At 39.8% G+C, this 19777-nt stretch overlaps 1 protein-coding gene across 1 annotated transcript in view; it reads right to left on the minus strand.

Moving 5' to 3' along the window:
* LOC143882236 (transcription factor jumonji (jmjC) domain-containing protein) overlaps positions 1-19777 on the minus strand; it is a 96242-nt gene that overhangs the window by 22997 nt on the left and 53468 nt on the right. The window contains exons 13-20 of the mRNA XM_077385726.1: positions 5383-5469; positions 5120-5236; positions 4485-4692; positions 4107-4171; positions 3729-3787; positions 3495-3626; positions 3247-3406; positions 2524-2856 (exon numbers count right to left, since the gene is read on the minus strand). Of these exons, the coding sequence (XP_077241841.1) occupies positions 2524-2856; positions 3247-3406; positions 3495-3626; positions 3729-3787; positions 4107-4171; positions 4485-4692; positions 5120-5236; positions 5383-5469 (1161 nt within the window). The remainder of the gene's footprint in view (positions 1-2523; positions 2857-3246; positions 3407-3494; positions 3627-3728; positions 3788-4106; positions 4172-4484; positions 4693-5119; positions 5237-5382; positions 5470-19777) is intronic.

Here is a 19777-nt window from a genome sequence, read left to right on the forward strand (position 1 = left end):
TGTTTCTCAATAGCATTTTCAAGTCGACCAACTGTTACAGGGAATTGGACTTTAATCATCTGCAATTTTCAAGTACAAAAAAATAAGTAATCCACAAAAGTATCAATGATAACCAATATCAGACAAAAGTAAAGAGAGTATGAAGTTCAGTTTCATGGGATATAAAGAGGACAAGCAGAATTTGAATCAGCTGTAAGAATAACCACACAAACTAACTACCTGCGCTTCTTGCAAGACCTCTTCAACGTCTTTCAACTTGCACTTTCTAGGATTGTGAGGCTCCAGAAATACCATAAGTGCTTTCCTGAGCCATCTAGCTCCATCAATTAATGTACTCAATAAACTATTACAGGCACAAGCAATAGGAAGGTTTTCGGCATCCTCTATCAAGCTACAAGTTTCCTGCAAAACCTAATATTATATTACTTGTCCATCAAATGGATGAAACAATTGCTACCTAATGGAAAAATAAAAAGATCCAATGCTTCAACTAGGAATGTCTAATTAAATTTAAAAAGTAAGAAAATATAGTGAAGGTATGGCCTAACAATGATTCCACTAGACCAGACAAGACAGTTTAGCTAGTATCTCGGATAAGCAAAAGGCATTAAAAACATTGTGGCAGAATTATTTTTTTGAATGGTATTGTTGCAGCATAGTTGAACAGAGGTTTGCAGGCTAAGAGAACTTAAAAAATTGAACTGAAAGAATACAAGCAAACGCAAGGACATATTTTAAGATTTCGATAGAAAGATTTCCAACAATGATGTAGACGAAGCCATGATGAGCTACATATTTTGTACAGGTATGCATAGGAGATATTTGATTTGATTTCAACACTATCTATTGAAATATTAATGTAGAAATATCGAGTTCCCCATGTTGGTTGTTAGAAGAATTTATGATACCGGTACTTTTTATCATTGGGTAATTTAGGAATTAAAAAAAACAGATTCAAGAGGGAATGGTGCAGGCAAAGATGCAACGGAGTGCATGATTTGTCAAAGGTTTGCCTAAGTTGTTGATTGAGTTCCAAGTGTTTCAATTGGAACATATATGTATTTTGTATTTTGTGATGATTGATCATCAGGAGTGGATTGTACCCTCTGGAGCGCGCCCTTCACTTGGGTGTTCAGGGGCGAACCCTATATAAAAAAGGACTGCACAATCAAAACTATTCCACCACCACAACCTTCGTTTTGATAAAAAAAAACTGTCGGTAGCAACAGATTTTGATTCAGTTGAACGGTTGGAGAGATCACAAAGTATGGGGAAAAAGGTTTCTAAAAACACAAAAACCCTCATAAATTGTGCCGATATCGGTAGATTTAATATAACTTTAAGTAATGATAGGGGATTAGGGAGAAGAAAAAACAAAAAAGGACCAAAATTGAAAACAGGGAGGTTCGGGATTCTAAAATCATGCCTTCCAGTATTTTGCCCGAAAGGTGTACGCCTTTCGTCAGGGGAGTACGACTCAAGTGAAAGGGAAAAGCATTTTATACCTCGGAACACCTCCCCTTGAGTCATCAGCAAATTTTTATTTTGCCCCATTCCTTTTTTGGAACACCATCTTGAGGAGTATGCCTCAAATGATTTTGAAAACACTAAAATAAAACTTCATACTCCGGCCAGGACCAGATCACTGAACAAACACTAAATGTTATTGAGCTTGAGTGATCCAATCCCATGTAAGAAGCCTGTTCCACCTCTACAACAGCACATACTTAAGTAGGTATTCTTTATAGCATAGATCGGTGCCTCTACCAGTTTTTGTATCATAACGTAAAACATATTCTCCACCATACTTTGTTGCAGGTTTAATAATAAATCAGAATCTGATGAATTGTATGCAATCAAGTAATAGGCACTGTGGTTGAATAATTAGTGCCTGTTTGGTTGCTTGGGGGTGGCTCGGAGAGTAGTAGAATAAGAAGCCAAAGGGGAGGAGACAAGCATTTGATTTGTCTAGAAGAATGGTGGAATAGTGGCAAGTAGTGTTTGGTTGCACGGCAGTTCTCTCGAAGAGTAGTGGAAAAAATTAGGGGTGTCATTACCAAAAAAAAGAGAGGGAAGAGAGAGATAGGGAAGAGAGAGAAGGATAGAAAAGTCAAACCTTTTCACCATTCTTCTACCAAAAACTTATATTTTTGGTAGAATTTGGTTGGAAAATGAGGAGAGGGGACATTAGTGCCACATGGGTGCCAGGTGTATAAAAAAAGGCAATAATGATGTCTAGAACCTATCTGGGAGTCAAATGGAACTTCAATGTAATATTGGCAACCAAATATGGATTCGGCATTCATTGGCATTTGAAATTCCAATGAATGCCGGTGTTCAGGCAACCAAACATACGGGAAATCTGGAATATAAACAAAAAGCATAAAAAAGTAACTTGAAATTAGTAAAGCATCATCTGCAATCACTATACACATTAGCAAAATGAAAGATAACCAAGGACCAAACTCAAGTGAAAAACAAGTAACATCACCATGTCATGGTTATGCAGGTGGAAGTTATTACCTTGAACGAAGGGGCAGAGTAGGTCGAGAGGGCCTTCAGACTCCATTCCAGTGTCAAAGAAGCGTTTTTGAGCTTTTGCATCTCATAAAATTCAAAACCTAGGGCTAGACCGGCTTCTGTAACAGATTTAACACTAGATAGTAGCTCCTCAAGTCTTACGGTAAACCCATTATCTACTGAGATTACAATATCAGTCATATTAAACAAAGAATCTGCAACTTCTAGCAAATAACAAGCATCGCGTTCCCATGCCTCAACATTATTCAGAATACTCTTTAGCATCTCTGGGGCTTTCAAATAGACTTTCAGAAGCGTTGACTGTATGACTAAGTCCTACAAAATGTAGTTCAAATCAAGGTTTTAAATTTCGGTTTCGGTTTCGGCTCGAAATTTCGGCCAAAATCCAGAAATTTAGGCAGAAATTCGGGAAAAAGAAAAAAAAACATTACATTATTATGCCTCCAAAATTTCAGAAAAATAATAAACTTGTAAAAAATCATTTTCCAGAAATGTCGACCGAAATATACGAAATTCCGGCCGAAATTTGGATAATTTCTGAAATTTTGGGTTCTTGTGATTTCGGTTTTGGTCCCAACCAAAATCTGAAACTTTGACCGAAATTTCAGTATTTCGGCCGAAATTTAAAACCTTGGTTCAAATAAAATATAAATAATGAAGCATCATTTTTGGAAAAGATGAGCTGAAAAGGTAGACAATAAGAACCTTCAGGACATTAGGTTTTAGTGAAGGACGCGAAGAATGCCCAGAAGAAACAGTAGACATCAGAAATGGTTGAGACGCCCTAATCCAAGATTTAGCCATTGACAATGCATCCTTGACGTCAGGGAGAGAAGGCAGAATCACAAATAGGTGTTCTGATGCCCTGAAATATCAAAACTCAAAGACCATAATAAACAGAGGGCATCGTTCAATTAATTAGACGATAAAGGAAAAGCTGAACAACAGCAAACCTTATAACATTCTCAAACTCAGACATCTGACCCATGTCCCTAAGAACTTTTTTAGCTCTCTCTTCCCAAGATATAGCTGCTGCAAGTACTCGAGAAACATCAACAAAGAGTTTCTCATTCCCAATTTGTAATCTGCAAAATAAGTAACATTCATGGATCAAAGAGCATTAGAGGACAACGCATAGACATTACTTATGTTGAAAATTGCTCCAATGTGTCAAGAAGAGAACATACAAAGCAGCCTCTGTTATTAACTCCTCTATGAAATCCAGGGGCATTTGAATGTTAAGTACCTGTAGAGATATTGCAGATACTTAAAAACTTAGAACACCTATTAGTGAAGTCATTAAACCAGCACCCAAACAAAGTAAGAAGGGTAAAATTCATTCAGTAAGTGAACAACCACCACATGTAAGTATTAACCTATACGGTGAACTGTGAACCCAATGTACTCTTTCGCAGCTACAAGCATTTCATAATTTAAAAAGTTGGCATGACAATACATACCGCAAAAAGCACAGAAACAAAGGAATATCAAATTTACAACATAGATAAAAGTCATGGTCCTAGAGAACATAGGGCATAAAGAGACAAAATTTTGCATTTGGATACCTTCAAAGCTTTTTCCCTGCAACATGACTTCCTGAGTTCTGTCTCAACAATGGGCAACTCATCCACTGTTTGAAAAAATAAATAAATCTCAAGAGTCAAGACCATAATAAAAGAAAAAGAAGATGCAACCATCTACGCATTCCTATCAATCAAGGTTTAAAATTTCGGTTTCAGTTTCGGACATTGCCGAAATTACCGAAATTTTGGAAAAAAAATTACAAAATTACATTTTCCCAAAATTTCAGCCGAAATTTCTGAAATATTGGACTTTGGCCGAAATTTCAGATTCAGGTGGTTTCAGTGTCGGTCCCAGCCGAAATTTAAAACCATGCCATCAATCAAAAAGGGAAAGTAAAGAGATCTGTGAAGCAATCAAACCATGTACTCTCAACAATTTTCCCGCCTTCAAAATGCAAGTTAGCTCCTTAACAACATTGCTGTAATCTTCCCGTTCCTGAATGTGTGAAATAACATCACGGAAACTGCATATCCAGGACAGAGTATCACAATGATATTGCCTTAGAAGCTTCAACTCTGGAATGCTGACAGTGAAACTATCTGCATCTTGTAGAAGAACATCAAGTTCCTGCACCGGTGAAATGTTAGCAGGTCTATACCCGCTTCCACAAACGAAAGTAAAATACTAGGGGGTCGTTTGGATACGCTGATTTTAGAATCTTGGATTTCCTCAAAATCATGGATGGGAGACAAGAGAAGAAGGAGACCGTCCGTCGTTTTCTGATTTCTCGCCGTTCTTTCCGTCGAGCAAGAGAGTAGAAGATCGTCCCGTGTTTCCAGATTTTAGAAATCTCAGGATTGGGGAGAGATTTCTAAAACCTGGATTTCTTACTTAAAATCCATGATAATGGATTGTACAATCCAGAATTTTACACCGCTTTCAAACTAAAACCTGGATTCTAAAATCCGCGTATCCAAACAGCCCCTAAAAGTTGTACTTCTATGAATGGTGCGAAGGAATATAAAATCATTGAAAGTTGATAAAATACTGCAACCTTTAGAGTGACAGGACCTTCTAAGATGTCACTGCATCGAACTTGCCAAGATTTGACCTGACTTAATGTATCCAACAGCAACTCCATTTCTGGGAGCTGAACACAAAGCTCCCCCATCTGTTATAAAAAAAAGGTGAGTGTTAAGCTTGAAAAAACAGCTTAATGCCCCTAGAAATCACTCAACTTTTAGATCAAAAGGAAAATAAATTTCAGAGAACAATGTAACAGTGTAAAAGAAATATAAATATAGCATGACTCCTCACCTCCATATGTAGCTTGTAAAGTACATCAAACTCAATTTGAGCAGGTTTTTTCACCGAGAGGTATTCTCTTACGCTATTAATCCAAACCTAGAGCACCATGAAAATACTGTCATCAGGTCAACAGGTTACCACCAAGAAGGCTTGTAAGGGGGGGGAAAACAAAGAGAAACACGGAGTGCAGTTAAAACCATGGATTTGAATTTCGGTTTCGGTTTGGGACGCTACCGAAACCGATTTCTTTTTTCAAATTTCGGTCATTTCGGCTGAACTCTGAAATTTTCAGATTTCTCTCCCAACCGAATCGGATTTCGGCTGAAATTTAAAACAATGGTTAAAACAATCCTGTTAGTGAATTTAAAATAAAATATGATGATTTGCAAGAGAAGTAGAAAGAAAAAGGAAGTAGTGGAGAGAAATTTGGCAATAATTTCAACCATAAATACAAATAAAAAAATATGGGCTCCCACAATGAAGAAGATCAGTATTTGCTTCAGCACCACTGACAATTAAACGACTGAATGGGTTGTACTTCAATTTGGGGGATGCGCTATATAATGTTTGCCAAATGTTTTCTCAATCGCGTGTGAGCCAATATTAAACACTTCCAACACACATTCTTATTGAACCCAGGTAGGAAACTTAGTTTTCCTAGGCCTTTTACAAAATGATATTGGATGTGAATTATGGGTGAATTGTACCCAATTAAAAAAAAAGCATGCACGTATACACTACTCAACTCGCATTCTCTCAAGGTCAGTATACATGCTTATGATTAAATCACTTTGACAATGGTCAACAAATTAATGGAAGAGCTGACACTCATGAGCAATGTAGCTATTTTGTGAGAACCAATGTTTTAAATTTCAGTTTCGGTTGGCACAAAAATGGAAATGTTTCGGTTTCAGTTGGAAATTTATTGGAAATTCTTTAAAATCATAGATAGATATGAAAACATGTGCAACTGATAGAATTTTTTTTAAGATGAAACCTCAAGAAATACTACAATAAGAACAAATACACACTTAGAAACCATCACAAGAGTTATGGTTAAATAAAATTGAACACATGGTGGTGCACATATTTAATAATTTAGTACATACTACATTCTGTATGCAATTCATATAAGATTTATACATAATAGACGCACCACATTTTATATGCATTTAACATAAATATAATTGAATAACACATAATGATACATTGTACCACTAATACATTTGAGATTTTGGCTTATGTACGTGTTTCGGTTTCGGTATATGTTTGGTGAGGATGGAAACAGAAATGGTTGAGTCGTTTCATCTCAGTTTTGGTGGAAATTTCAAACCATGTTGTGACCAACTCGGGCACCAATCCCAGGATTTCTTTGGTTCTTTCAAGTCGATAATAAGCCATTATTGTGAGACTCCTTGTAGGTAAGGAGACATACTCAACTCAACTCAACCCAACTAAGCCTTTGTCCCAAACTAGTTGGGGTCGGCCAATGAATCCTTTAGAAAATTTACAAGAAGAAGGTGAAGGATCTACCCGGATCTAGGTAAGAGCCATCATATAAACGAAAAAAAAAGTTTGCCTTATACTCGGAACTTCGAATTGAAAGTGTATGATTTTTAAACATTCCACTGTATGCATCCAAGCATGGTATCAAATGTCCGCCAAAACATGACAGTTTCGACCGATAGGTTTCCATTTCCGTGGCAACAGGAATGAATCCAATCAGTACAAAATTTTGATCATGTCGATGATGTTTCAGTGTCATTTGAGTCATGTCTACCAAATTATAAACGTAGTATATCAGTGTGGATTCCGATTCACATTTTGGCCTACATGGAAAAATACCAATCGAAGTCTATATAAATAAGCTTTTCTTTCGACTTCTTCTTAGGTGTGCTTATTCTGTTTTTCTTTGTTTGTTTTGCATGTTTCTTCAACTAAGATGGAATCGCATCAATTAATTGTCAATTTGAAGCATTTGCACATGGATTAATGCATTAAATTTCAATATTAAGGATTTATTCTTTAAAATTGGCAAAAACCATACTTTCAATGAAAATTTTTATCATCTATGAATGTTAGGATCTAATTTTTATATGTGACTTAATCTTGCACGGCAGTATCAACTTATTCATTTTGAAATTTAATTATTTATTTTATTTTATTGTAATATTATTTTTTTAAAAAGGAAAAATAATAAACTTTTCATACTAAAAATAATAAATAAATTTTAAAATCATAAAAAATAAAATTATATAAATAGCATAATTGATATTATTGTATTGTTATAGATTGAATACATTTTGAGTTTATAATAAACCTTACTATTCCATACATGTGCACATGTCACTAGGTGTTTCTTATTGTCAAAGAATTATAGATTATTTTCAAGCTTATGTGATGGTTTCGAAGTATGTATTTGTAATTATTCTACCATTACATGAAGCTTCACTTCGACTTTCCATTATTTGCAAATGATTCCATAAACTACTGTCTTTACAGGATTTCCACCAAAATTTCTGACTGAACCAACCTGTTTCCATTTTCGTGGTGATCAGCATATAAAATCTTGCATCCAAGCTTCAGATGCCTCCAACGAACAAGTTCATTGACACACCAAATTGTGAAACTTCTGCCATTAAGTTTTGTTGTGCTTATCTAGAGGTTGTGGCTTTCTGCCACTAAGGGCATATTTTGATTGCAAGATAGGAGGATAGGTTTTCCTTGAACAGGCACTTGTCCCGAACTGCTTGTTGTCACGGATAGCTTGTCTAGGAATATTTTATATTCTGTTTGTTGGCATTTTTGCCCATTCTGGAATTAGCTCTGTTACTTGTTCAACAGAGCTAATTCCAAGAGTTAGTTTTGTGCGTTAATTGATTGATAGTATACTGTCCTGAACTAATCCATATGTTGTCAGGGAGACTCGTACCATATTTCCATGTGCTCACCTAGTCCTTATGTCAAAAGAGTAGAGAAGTTCCAACCCATAAGTTGTAAGTCAAAGTGGAAGTGGCTCACCACCTATATTGTATTAAGTAAAAGGTGGGGTGGAGCATTCTACACTGCATAACGTTCAATTTACCGATCTTATATCCTAAATCTTTTGCATTTGTAAAAGATAATAGAATGAACAAAAGGAAATTGGCAAATCGTCAATTGTAAGACTTTTGAAAATTGCAAATGCACCTTCTAAAAAAAGAGTGACCAATGTTCTACATTCAAGGGCAAGTATATTTAAGTCTAAACGTTGAAGTGGGCCACGGTGATCCAGCGAAGGCAACCAATCGATCACCATGCCTTTACCACTAGAAGCTTGAAGCACTGTAGAAACGGAAGGATTTGCTTGACATATGCATGAACTAAATGATGAGATAGATACCTAGATGAATCAACCTTAGCAATGAAACTTACACAAGAAGGGTGGACTTGCATCGTAGCTTTGTAGAATTTGAAGAGGGTGGACTTGCATCATTGTGCGATCACGGCAAGAAAGGTTTTCCGAAGGTACCAACAAGAAGTTTAATTCCATGTGTAGGCCCTTACAAAATCGTGAGGATAACTTATATGCATATGTTCTTGAACTCCCTCATGATTTGGAAATTAGTCCCATCCTCAACGTAGAGGATATTACTACCTATTAGAGTCAACAAGTCAACGATACAACCACATCACCCGCTCTCATCGACTACCGTATTCCTTAAGATCTAGGAGGTGATTGAGAACATTCTTGATGAACTTTGGATTTGAAGAAAAAAAATGAAAAATTCATAAAATAATAAATAAATAACTCCATGTCATGCTTTATGGATGGCGTGGGAACGAGCGGTGAACAAGAGAACTCACAGGATTGAACGAGCGAAGCAACAGAGAAGAGAAGGAGGTATGGGGGACTGGAAGTACAGGAAATGTTCTTTTGTTAACTTCCGACGGAGAAATGTCTGTTTGAAGAGTGGCAAAACCTGGTCGGGGACGGATATGAATGTCCCATGGACGAATCCATCGGCACCACAGGCAACTTCTGGTGGTTCCGCTGAAGAAGATTTAAATGGTTCTGAATCTCTTTCACATAAATTTACAGAAGCAAAATCAAAATCGAGTGACATTGTGTCTTTATTCTCCCTTACAAATTCTCAGAGAAGTTTGTGGGGTAGAATCAGAGAAGGATGGTCGGGGAACGTTTCGGCTCTGGACGAATGGCTAAGAGTCAGAAGTGGCGCGCGGGCGACGTTGAATGTTTTTAAAATCGACATGTTGGAGGTGATGGTGGTAATCCCATTCGGCTTGAACATGAATAGAACTCAAACTGTGTGAAAAACAGCCAGGAACTCTCCATTTCGAGAGTTAGTCCCATGGTCTGCCAAATTCTCACCTGAGAATTCTTCTGGCTGGTGGCAAATCAGTGGCGTTCCTCCGCACGATTGGTGCGGGGAAAATTTTGAGAGAATCGCCGGGAAAATTGGGAAGATGGAAGCGCTAGACTTTTCCTGTAAAGCGGGCAGAGTTTATAAAGCAGCAAAGGTTAAGATTAAGACTGTTGGTAATTGTCCAGTTTCCCTTGCGATACCGGCGTGTGTTGAAGATTGCACAGTATGGATAAAGGCGGGGAGGTTGAGGGGAGATTTACCACATGCTGAGGCGGAAGGGAGTTATCTCAATCGGGTGGGGTCTGAGGAGAGTTCGGAGAATGACACAGATGCTAGCTCCAGTGAGGAAGAAGATGTTGGGAAGACATCTGAGGCGCAGGATAGCCTGTTCAAGTTTGGTGCATTTAATTCAGCGCACGATAGCATTCGTGCGCAGGATAGTAATGGTTTTGAATTTCAAACCCTCGAGCCACTCGCCCCTGCTTATCAGATTGGATTGGGACACGTGGAGCAATCACAGCAGTCGGTGAGTAATGAGACGGCGCAGATTACCCCAGTGAGAAGACAATCATCGAATCCTCCGTCTTTTCAACACGTAATCTCAGGGACCAATACCGCGTTAAATTTTTAACAGGCTACCGTAAGTGACGCACCGTCTAGGGGCTACAGATGTCGGTCACCAGTTTCAAATGGACCTAGACTCAGTTTCAATCCAAGGGGTCTGGCCCAATGGATCTCGGCCCAATCAGATAATGAGGCCCATGGATCAAATGGCTTTTTGATAAGTTTGGTGAATGAGCTATCGGCTTTTATCAATAAATCTAATTGGGGCCAGCGAAATGGCCCACTCCATCAAGACAGTCTCGACCTTGCGAGGAAGCCAAGATCTCCACTAATCTCTTTTTCTCCAGAGGTGGAGAAGGATTCGGTTCGATATCCATCGTTGGCTTCGGTTAGAGAGACTCGGCGGCTCAGGTCTTATGTGTCGGAAGGAGTGCGGCGTCCGCTGGGAGGTGAGACACAGCAGAATCAATATTTGTTCCAACTGGATTCATTGGTGGCAATGAGGCCGGACTTTCAGGAGATTATTGTTGAGGTGCATGACACAGAGAAGCGTAGGGTTTCTGCTCAAGGGAAATCCATCGAATTGGCTACGGATCTGCAGGAGGAGATTCAGACTGAGGAGGTGTCTCGGGGGAGGGGCGGGGGAATTATATCAGGTGGAGCGGATTGAATTCGAAGGAGAACTCGGAAGTTTTCTTGAAAATTGTGGCGAGACATCAGGTACCTCTGAATTAACCCCTCATAATGCCTGCCTTGGTTTGTTTCCATCCTCTTATGCTTTGCAGGTTGCAGAACCTTGGTCTCCAGAGGATGAATTTCTTACCAATTTCCCCTGTACTGAGGCCCCAGTTACAGATCCTATCCGTTTGTCTAATCAGATCCAGAGCACTCGATCTTCTGAAAACAGATGTGATTATGGTGTAATGAGGATGATAACAACATGGAAGAAGATGTAAGGCAAAGGTCCGAGTCTCAGAGTGGCATGGAAATTGTCATGCATGGGGCAGAAGCTGTTGATTTTACTGTCAGTACTGGATCGGTGGAAGATATTTTGGAATCCTTTATAACTCACGTTATGGATATGAGTAGAGAATTGGGTCTATCATATTCGGGGCTTGTTGGTAGACTGGAACTAATGTTTCGACAAGCGGAAAACAGAGAAATGTCCTTACGCTGTTAAGTAGATTCGTCTGCAAGGGAAGTGTCCAAGAAAGTTCTGAGAGAGTTGGCCAGGTTGAAATCTGATATCAATTACAATGGCTCATCAAAATGTGAGACTCGAGGTAAACCTATGGGCGACGGCGGTAAGAGCTCCTCTTCGGGTGTAGGAAAAAGTCACATCCGTTCTTTATGAAGATCCTCTCATGGAATTGCAATGGGTTGGGCACCCTGGATAAACAGGCCCAAGTGAAGGAACTTATGAGAAAGCACAAACCTAATATTCTTAGTATTCAAGAATCGAAGTGGTCTGAAGTTAGCAGATCAGCTGTAAAGGTCTTGGGTGTTCCGAGTTGCTGGGATTTCCTGCCAAAAGGCGCAGTGGGTGCATCAGAGGGAATCATTGTTGCATGGGACACGACTTTGTTTGAGTTGGTAGATTCGTGGTGTGGAAGATTTTCTATATCAGTTGTTCTAAAGGATATAAAAAAGGGTTCATGCTGGATTTTTTTCAGGCATATATGGCCCGGTCTTAAGGGCGGAAAAAAATCTGTTGTGGGAGGAATTGGAGCTGGTAAAAGAAAAGTGGCCTCATCCATGGTGTCTCGGTGGGGATTTTAACGAGATTAGATCAGCAGAGGAAAGAAAGGGATGCACAAGATCCAGTCGCAATATGAGAGCTTTTTCAGATTTCATTGCTAGACTTGAGTTGATCGATATTCCTTTGTTGGGGGCCCAATTTACATGGTCCAGAGGCGAAAGTAAGAGCAGGCTGGATAGGTTTCTCATGTCCCCTTCATGGATTGATAACTTTCCGGACTTATGTAAAAGTGCACTCTTTCACTCTGCATCAGATCATTGCCCAATTTTGCTAGATCCTAAACTAGAATCTTGGGGCCCTCCACCTTTGAGATTCGAATTAGCCTGGTTGGAAACTCCTAAAATGGTAGATAAGTTGGGTCAGTGGTGGAAGGAGCATTCGGTATTTGGAAAGGCTGATGTAGTTATTGGTTCCAAACTTAGATTTGTTAAACATAAGCTTAAAGAGTGGAATAAGGAGTACATTAAGGAAAAATCCAAGAGGAAAGTATGGATAACAGCATGAATCAATGAAATTACCAGAAAGGATGAGTCGGGCTAGGCGAGTGTTGAGGAGATAGAAGAAATAGGCAAGCTAAAGGAAGAACACAAAAGTATATCATCTTACAAAAGGAAATTTGCTGGCGACAAAAGTCGAGAGTGAAATAGCTCAAAGAAGGTGACAAAAACACTAATCACTTAACAGAAAAGAGGCCAGACAAATTCCAAATCCATACTCTCTTATCAAATCTAGATCTTTTGATGTAACGTCCCCCAATCAACTTTAATAGCTAAGGAAACTGAATCCAACTCCCTATCGAAAAAATTCCTTCTGAAACTCGGCACCCAATTCACACTGCTGCCCTCCCGCTCAAAGCATTCACAAACTAGTGCCTCCTTCTAGGAAGCGACCGCATATAAGTCAGGGAACAAAGACATAAGTGGTTCACTCAAGCACCACGCATCAACCCAAAATCTAATACGGTCACCGAAGTAGACTTTATATCTAATAGCAACATCAAAAAGGTAACTCATCTTATGAATATCGCGCCGCATAGTTAAGGACTTTTTATTATATAAATCCTCTGAGCCCAAATTTACCAGCCGAGAAACCATATTTACTCCCTATCACTATCACCCATAATGAAGATTCGTCAACCCCAAACCTCCCTAACCATTTTCCCAAAAGATGATGATTGAAGTCTCTAACTCTTCTAATGCCCAGACCCCCCTTATCGAATGGACCCCCCTTATCGAATGGAAGGCAAATTGATTCACATTTAATTAATGGAATTCCTTTCTTATCCTTACATCCCCCCATAGAAACCTTCTCTGAATTTGCTCAATCCTCAACACCACACTCACGGGACACTTGAAAAGAGATAGGAAGTAAATAAGGATGTTTCCTAACACCACTTTAACCAGTGTTAGCCGACCTCCTATAGATACTAAATTCATTTTCCAAGTTTCTAATCTTCTCTCGATTCTTTCAACAATAGGCTCCCATAATGCTTTAATGGGTTTCCCAACTCCAAAGGGAAGACCAAGATAAGAAGATGGCAGGGCCTCCATCTTACAACCCAAGATTCGAGCAAAACCACATAGATCATCTTGTGAAGAATTCAAGGCATACAACCTAGATTTCTGGAAGTTGGTTCTCTGACCTCAAATCATTTGGTAGCATCTGAGAGTGGCTATTAAGTTCAAAATCGGATGTTCCTCAGGACCACAAAAGAGAAGGTTATCATCTGCAAATTGGAGTAATGACACTTCCACAAATTCACGGCCAATCTTGAAACCTTCAAAGTGCCCCAAATTATTACCCTTTTTTATTAACCTGCTCAAAGTCTCGAAAATAAAACCCATCCTCACAAAGAGGTAATCCAAACAGTCCCACTCAACTCTATCATAAGCTTTCTCCATATCCAATTTACATAAGACACCACCATTTCCAGACTTCTGATAGAAGTCAATTGCTTCATTCGCAATGAGAGAACAGTCCAATATTTGCCTCTTGCTAACAAAAGCGCTTTGACTATCCGAGATAATTAATGGAAGAACACTTTTCAGTCTATCTGCCAAAACTTTTTCCAACAATTTATACAGGCATCCCACCAAGCTAATGGGACGGTATTCTGAAACCTTTGAGGCCCCCTCCACCTTAGGAATAAGGGTAATAAAAGTAGCACCGGTTCCCCTATCCAGAGAGAATCCATCATAGAATTCGTTAAAAAACTGTAGAGAATGTCAAGCTTCACATACGACGAGCGCGATTGCAAGAACGCTAAACAAAAGCCATCGGGCCCAGGAGCCTTATCTTTACCCATAGAAAATAATCCTTCTTTCTATCTCTTCCTCGCCCAAAAGGTTTTTCCCGGCTCAAGCACTCTTCTAATGATAGGTTACTAAGCTCAACTTCCTCAAGAATGGGTCGAACCATGATCTCTGATGAGCATATAGAAATCAAAGATAGCTTTAGAGATCTCCTCTTTACTATTCACCATATTTCCATTGACCTTAAACGACTCTATTTTGTTTTTCCTCCTTCTAGCACTAGCCATAGCGTGAAAATATGCCGTATTTTTATCCCCTTCCGACAATCACCTCACTCTAGATTTTTTACGCCATGAAATCTCCTCTTGAAGAAGCACACTTTTATGCTCTTCTTTTAACCTTCCCAATTCTTCCCACCCCACTTCATCACCAAGGCCACTTTCCACTAAGGCAGTTAGCTCAACCATGCGATTATCAATCCATAGTTTCCTTCCACCATATTGCCGATTCCCCTCCCCAACCCACTCTTTCAACTTTTTCTTCACAAACCTCAATTTGAGGCCAATCAAAACATTAGCTGGACCTTTTGCAGAAACAGACAACCACCAATCACCCATTCTTTCCACCATATTAGGAATGCAAAGCCACGATAACTCAAATCCAAAAGGAGGAGGCCCCCACGACTCCAATCTAGGATCAAGGATAAGTGGGCTATGATCAGAGACAGAGTGGGGCAAGGCTTTCTGGAAAAACTCAGGAATTAAATCAAGCCATCCATGACAAATAAGGAAGCGATCAATACGACTTCTACTCTGACCACGAGACCATGTGAAGGAAGCCCCCGAAAGAGGAAGTTCAACAAGCTCATACTTAGCAATGAAGTCAGCAAAGGACCTCATATTATGGTTAGATCTGATGCAACCCAATCTGTCACCCACTATTCTGATTTCGTTAAAGTCACCCCCAAGCCACCAAGGATATGCACGTAGGTCCCTGACAGAACTCAACTCCTCCCACTAATAGGGTGGGGCCTTTATCGATTATTGACTCGTTTGAGATTTTGGAAATTTCAGTTTCTTTTATAAGATTTTTGCTGAAATTTCCAAAAGAAACTGAAACATTTCCCTTTAACCAGATGGAATCATTGACATGTATAAGGCTCGCTTAGTGGCCAAGGATACAATCAGAAACATGAGCGGGACTTCAATGAAACATTTAGCCTAGTTGTCAACACTAGCACATTTAAATTGATATTAGGATCCCACACGTTTTGGTGGCGGCTAAGTCAAATGTATGTTAAAAATGCATCATTACATATGCAAGTAAAGGAAGAGGTCTACCTGGAGCCGCATGAGTAGTTCAAAGTTGATGATCGAGAATCCTATGTATGTCGCTTGAAGAAGGCAATTTGCAGCCTCAAACAAGCTACCCATGCATGATTTTAAACACTTCAGGCGGAGGTCTGTGCAGTGCACCAAGGATTGAAGCTTCTAGTGAGAGAAAATCTTAATCGGGTCGTGGCGGAGGTGGCTCTCTCAATGTGATTCGATGGTAAGCTGGATCACATGTTTTTCCCTGGCTCTTTGCGGATCAATTTAATGAGATTAAAGATATTGTGGGCAACTGTAGCGTTAAGTTCCGTCATGTTAGGAGATCAGCGAACAGTGAGGCGGACAAGCTTGCTAGAATCGGGGTTCACTTAGAGGACTTAGAGCAGTTCTATTTCCTTCCGCCTTGATTTTATATCCTTTGTATTTTTGTTTCTTGTCTGTATAGCTTGCATATCTTCTCTCTGTTCTTGTTCTTGACCATCTTCGTCTTTTTCATTAATGAATCTTTTGAGCATTCATTAAAAAAAAGATTTTAAACACTTCATCAATCCCTCAAAAGACGAGATTACAAGCCGTATCAAATATGACTACGTTTTTTGTTGACACACGAGGGTAGGTATGGTGTTGGTTTTGGTCTATGTCGATGGCTCATAATTAATGGCAGGGATAACGCTGAAATTCAAAAATCGCAATTGCATTTAGGGTAAGACTTTGATATGAAGGATATGTGGCTAAAATATTTTTTTGGTGCAAAGATTTAGATAACCAAGGAATGTGTTTACATAAGGCAAGTATGCAACTAATCTTTCGAATAGATTTAGGATGATGAACTGTAAATAATTCAGTGCTCTAGCAGTATTTCAAAAAAAGACGAGCAGTAAAGGAGAGTCATGGATCATACAACATATTGCAGCATCATTGTGACCTCACGGTAACTCACTTTCACCTGACCTAATATTACTTTGCAGTGAATTGGGACTGCCAGTACCTTGTGACCCCAGAGAAGAACTCTTTAACAGCCAAAAGGATTCTTCGATATGTTCGTGGCAAGATTGAGTACGAACTTCATTATCCACAAATAATGATTATACAAACTTTCTATTTTATCCGTGTCCCCATTTCTAAATTTTGGAGGTTTGCCGTGTCTGACACTCTGTGTCCTTGTTGACACACGACGCTCGTGTCCGTGTCCACAAATCATAGCAATTAACACATGTTTTGAGTTTTGTAGATCACAAATCTCTCTCTCTCTCTCTTCCTGATCTCTCCCTTTCTCCCCGTACCTCCTTTTCTTTCATTTTTCAGATCTCTCCCTGTTATCCCTCTTTATGCTTTTTCTGATCCCCCCTCTTTCTATCTCTTTGGTCCCTCGTTCTCTTAGATCTATCTCTCCTTTCTGATCTCCCTCTCTCTCCCTTGATAGGCAAGGGAGGTGTTGGCGGCAGGATGATGCCCGGGTTTGGGCAGATCTCGTAGGGGTTGCAGCAATGGTGGTTGGAGGTGTGGAATGGCTGGATCTGGGTCCGAGTGGGCCGGATTTCATGGGGAAAGGATAGGAACAGGGTAGAGTGGACGGAGAAAGTAGGCTGGCGAGTCGTCGAAAGTGGTGGACATGGCATGAGTATGAAAAATGGTGGCCGGATTCAAGGGGGAAAAAAGGAGGAGATTGGATGTTGAGGTGTTGGTGGTGGTGGTGGAGAAAAAGTTTGATGAAGGATGCCGACGGCGGTATTGAGATGGCCAGTTATTCCAAACCCTCATCCCCCTCTTGAAACGCAGAAAGCACGTGGAACGTCGGAAATGGTGTGGCGATTGACCGGCAAAGGGCTTTGGGAAGCCGTAGGTCGCCGGAACTGGGGGCCGTGTTGAGTGGCGGGGGTGACGGGTAGCCGGAGATAGCGTTGGGGTTGCTGTCTGGAGATTCGGGGGTAAAAGATGGGTTTAATCGAGGTGCAAGGTTGGGGCTAGAAGGGCCGAGGTGCTAGGTTAGTATAAGTGTTTTGGGTTGCTAGTAGTTAGTTGGAGTAGTGGAAGGCGGTGGCTGGAGAGGTAGTGGTTGAGGGAGGAGGTACGACTAGGGTTAGGTGGAAGGTAGGGTAGGGTTAGGTTTTAGGGTTTGGTGGAAGTGAAGAGGAAGAATGTTAGGGTAAACAATGGTGGTTTCTAGGGCTAGGTGGAAGGAAGGGTAGGGTTAGGGTTTTAGGTTCTGGTGGAGGTGAAGAGGAAGAAGTTAGGGTGAATAATGGTGGTCACTAGGGTCACACTAGGATTTTTTGGATTGGTGGTTTAATGGGGATCACCCGGGACAGGTTGGCGCAAGGTGGAGGCCGCCGAAAATCGGATTCAATCGGTTGGCTATCGTGCACGGTTAGGGGCGCACAATAGCTTCAGGCCTTTGAGCGAGATTTTTGAAAATCGAATTTGCCAACTAGGAAGTGATGGAAAAGTCAATGTGACGTGGCAGGTCACACATGACTTGATGGGCCCACAAATATGGCACTTTTTGTTGAATTCGAATCAATTGAGACCATTGAGCAGTGTAAAGGAAAGGAAGGGGAAATGGTGAAGGTTCCCCGGCTGTGGTAGTAGGTGAAGAATTTGAAAGGAAAGTGAAATAGTTATTCGGCATGGTGACAGCGTATGGAAGTGTGGACCTACATGAAGCGGTTGACCCAGAAGATCTTTTCTTTCAGTTTTTACTGGCCTAGGAGTATGCTCAAGGCCACCCTCAATTGATTCCATGTAATGCAAGTAGGGACCCCTGGTCCCCAATGTAATCTTCATAGTATTAATGAAATTGTCAATTTTCAAAAAAATAATAGTAAGCTTTTTATATGGAAACAAAAGACTAATTACGTGACCGGTCGAAATTCCCAATATATCATATATTATAACCACATTATTGTGTAAAAGATTTAAAATTTTAGAATTGATAAACATATCAGTGAATCCATCAAAAAAAAAAATTGGACGTATTCCAAATCCAAAACTTGGTAATTGTGACAGATTTCAATACTCATACCTATAGCCAATCAACATAGCCCATAGCTCAAGACATTCTAAAGATGTCAATCCTGGGTTAAAAGACTAAACTGGGCTATAAGGTTGATGTCTGCGAGAATAGGGTTGTAAGGGGCCATGAGAACATGATCTCTTTGTTTCTATTTTCTTTGTTCTGTCAGAGGACTGCTCCTCCCACTTTCCTCTATGTTGTTTGCTCTTTTAGAAATAAATTGGTGTTATCTTGCTCAAATATATATATATATGGAAGAATATCTGAAAAGCATAGCAAAGCTATCATTACAGATACTTTGGCAAGCTAGGTGTGAAGAGAGCTACACGTAGGGGATTTCCTGCTTTACTTATAATAGTTATAGAGGTGGTGGACGAGAGAATTCCAGTTAAGATTGCACTCCCTTTTTATTTAATGCATTTTTCCACTTTGTGCTAAATAAATAAAGGAAAAAAGGAAATGAAAAGACGGAACCCAAAATAACACTCAAAAATCTAAACTGACATGACTATTCCTATGTTCAAGTATAAAAGATAAATAATGCCTTTCTCCAACAGCTTAAGCTTTTGGAGAAGTTGGTTAGTTAACATGGTATCAGAGCCAAAGGTCTCGAGTTCAAACCTCCCGGATAGCAAAAATCCACATGCGATGGTCGGCCCAAAGTGGGACCACATGTGCCACGTGTTTGCCAAGTGGGCCACCTTGAACAAGACATGTTATTCCCATTTCTTGTAAATGCCTATTGGAAATACATTGCCCTCTGAAGAGTGTGAAGAATTGGTAAACCCATTTCGAGGATAAAGAGATGGTCCAGTAAGCGCTCCCATTTATGCCAGGAGAAAGACCTAGATAGAAGGTTCAAGAAAGAATGAAGGAAGTGAATGTCACATGCTATACAAGGGGCATTGATTGGAAACAACTTCCATATCTCCAGTCAATGGCCATGGTCACTGGTTTCACCAGTAATAATATAAACCCATCGAATTCAATATGAAAAGTGCAAGAGCAATCATCTCAGAGCGATTATCAAAATATCAAGAGTCGCCGATTCAAAGATGAAAGATGCCCAAAAACCAGTATGCGCTCTAAAAGTCAAAGCACTTATCAATATCCAGAAG

Source organism: Tasmannia lanceolata, unplaced genomic scaffold, assembly GCF_043159265.1.
Source record: "Tasmannia lanceolata isolate RefF3 unplaced genomic scaffold, GAP_Taslan_0.1 ptg000007l, whole genome shotgun sequence".
Classification (NCBI taxonomy): Eukaryota; Viridiplantae; Streptophyta; class Magnoliopsida; order Canellales; family Winteraceae; genus Tasmannia; species Tasmannia lanceolata.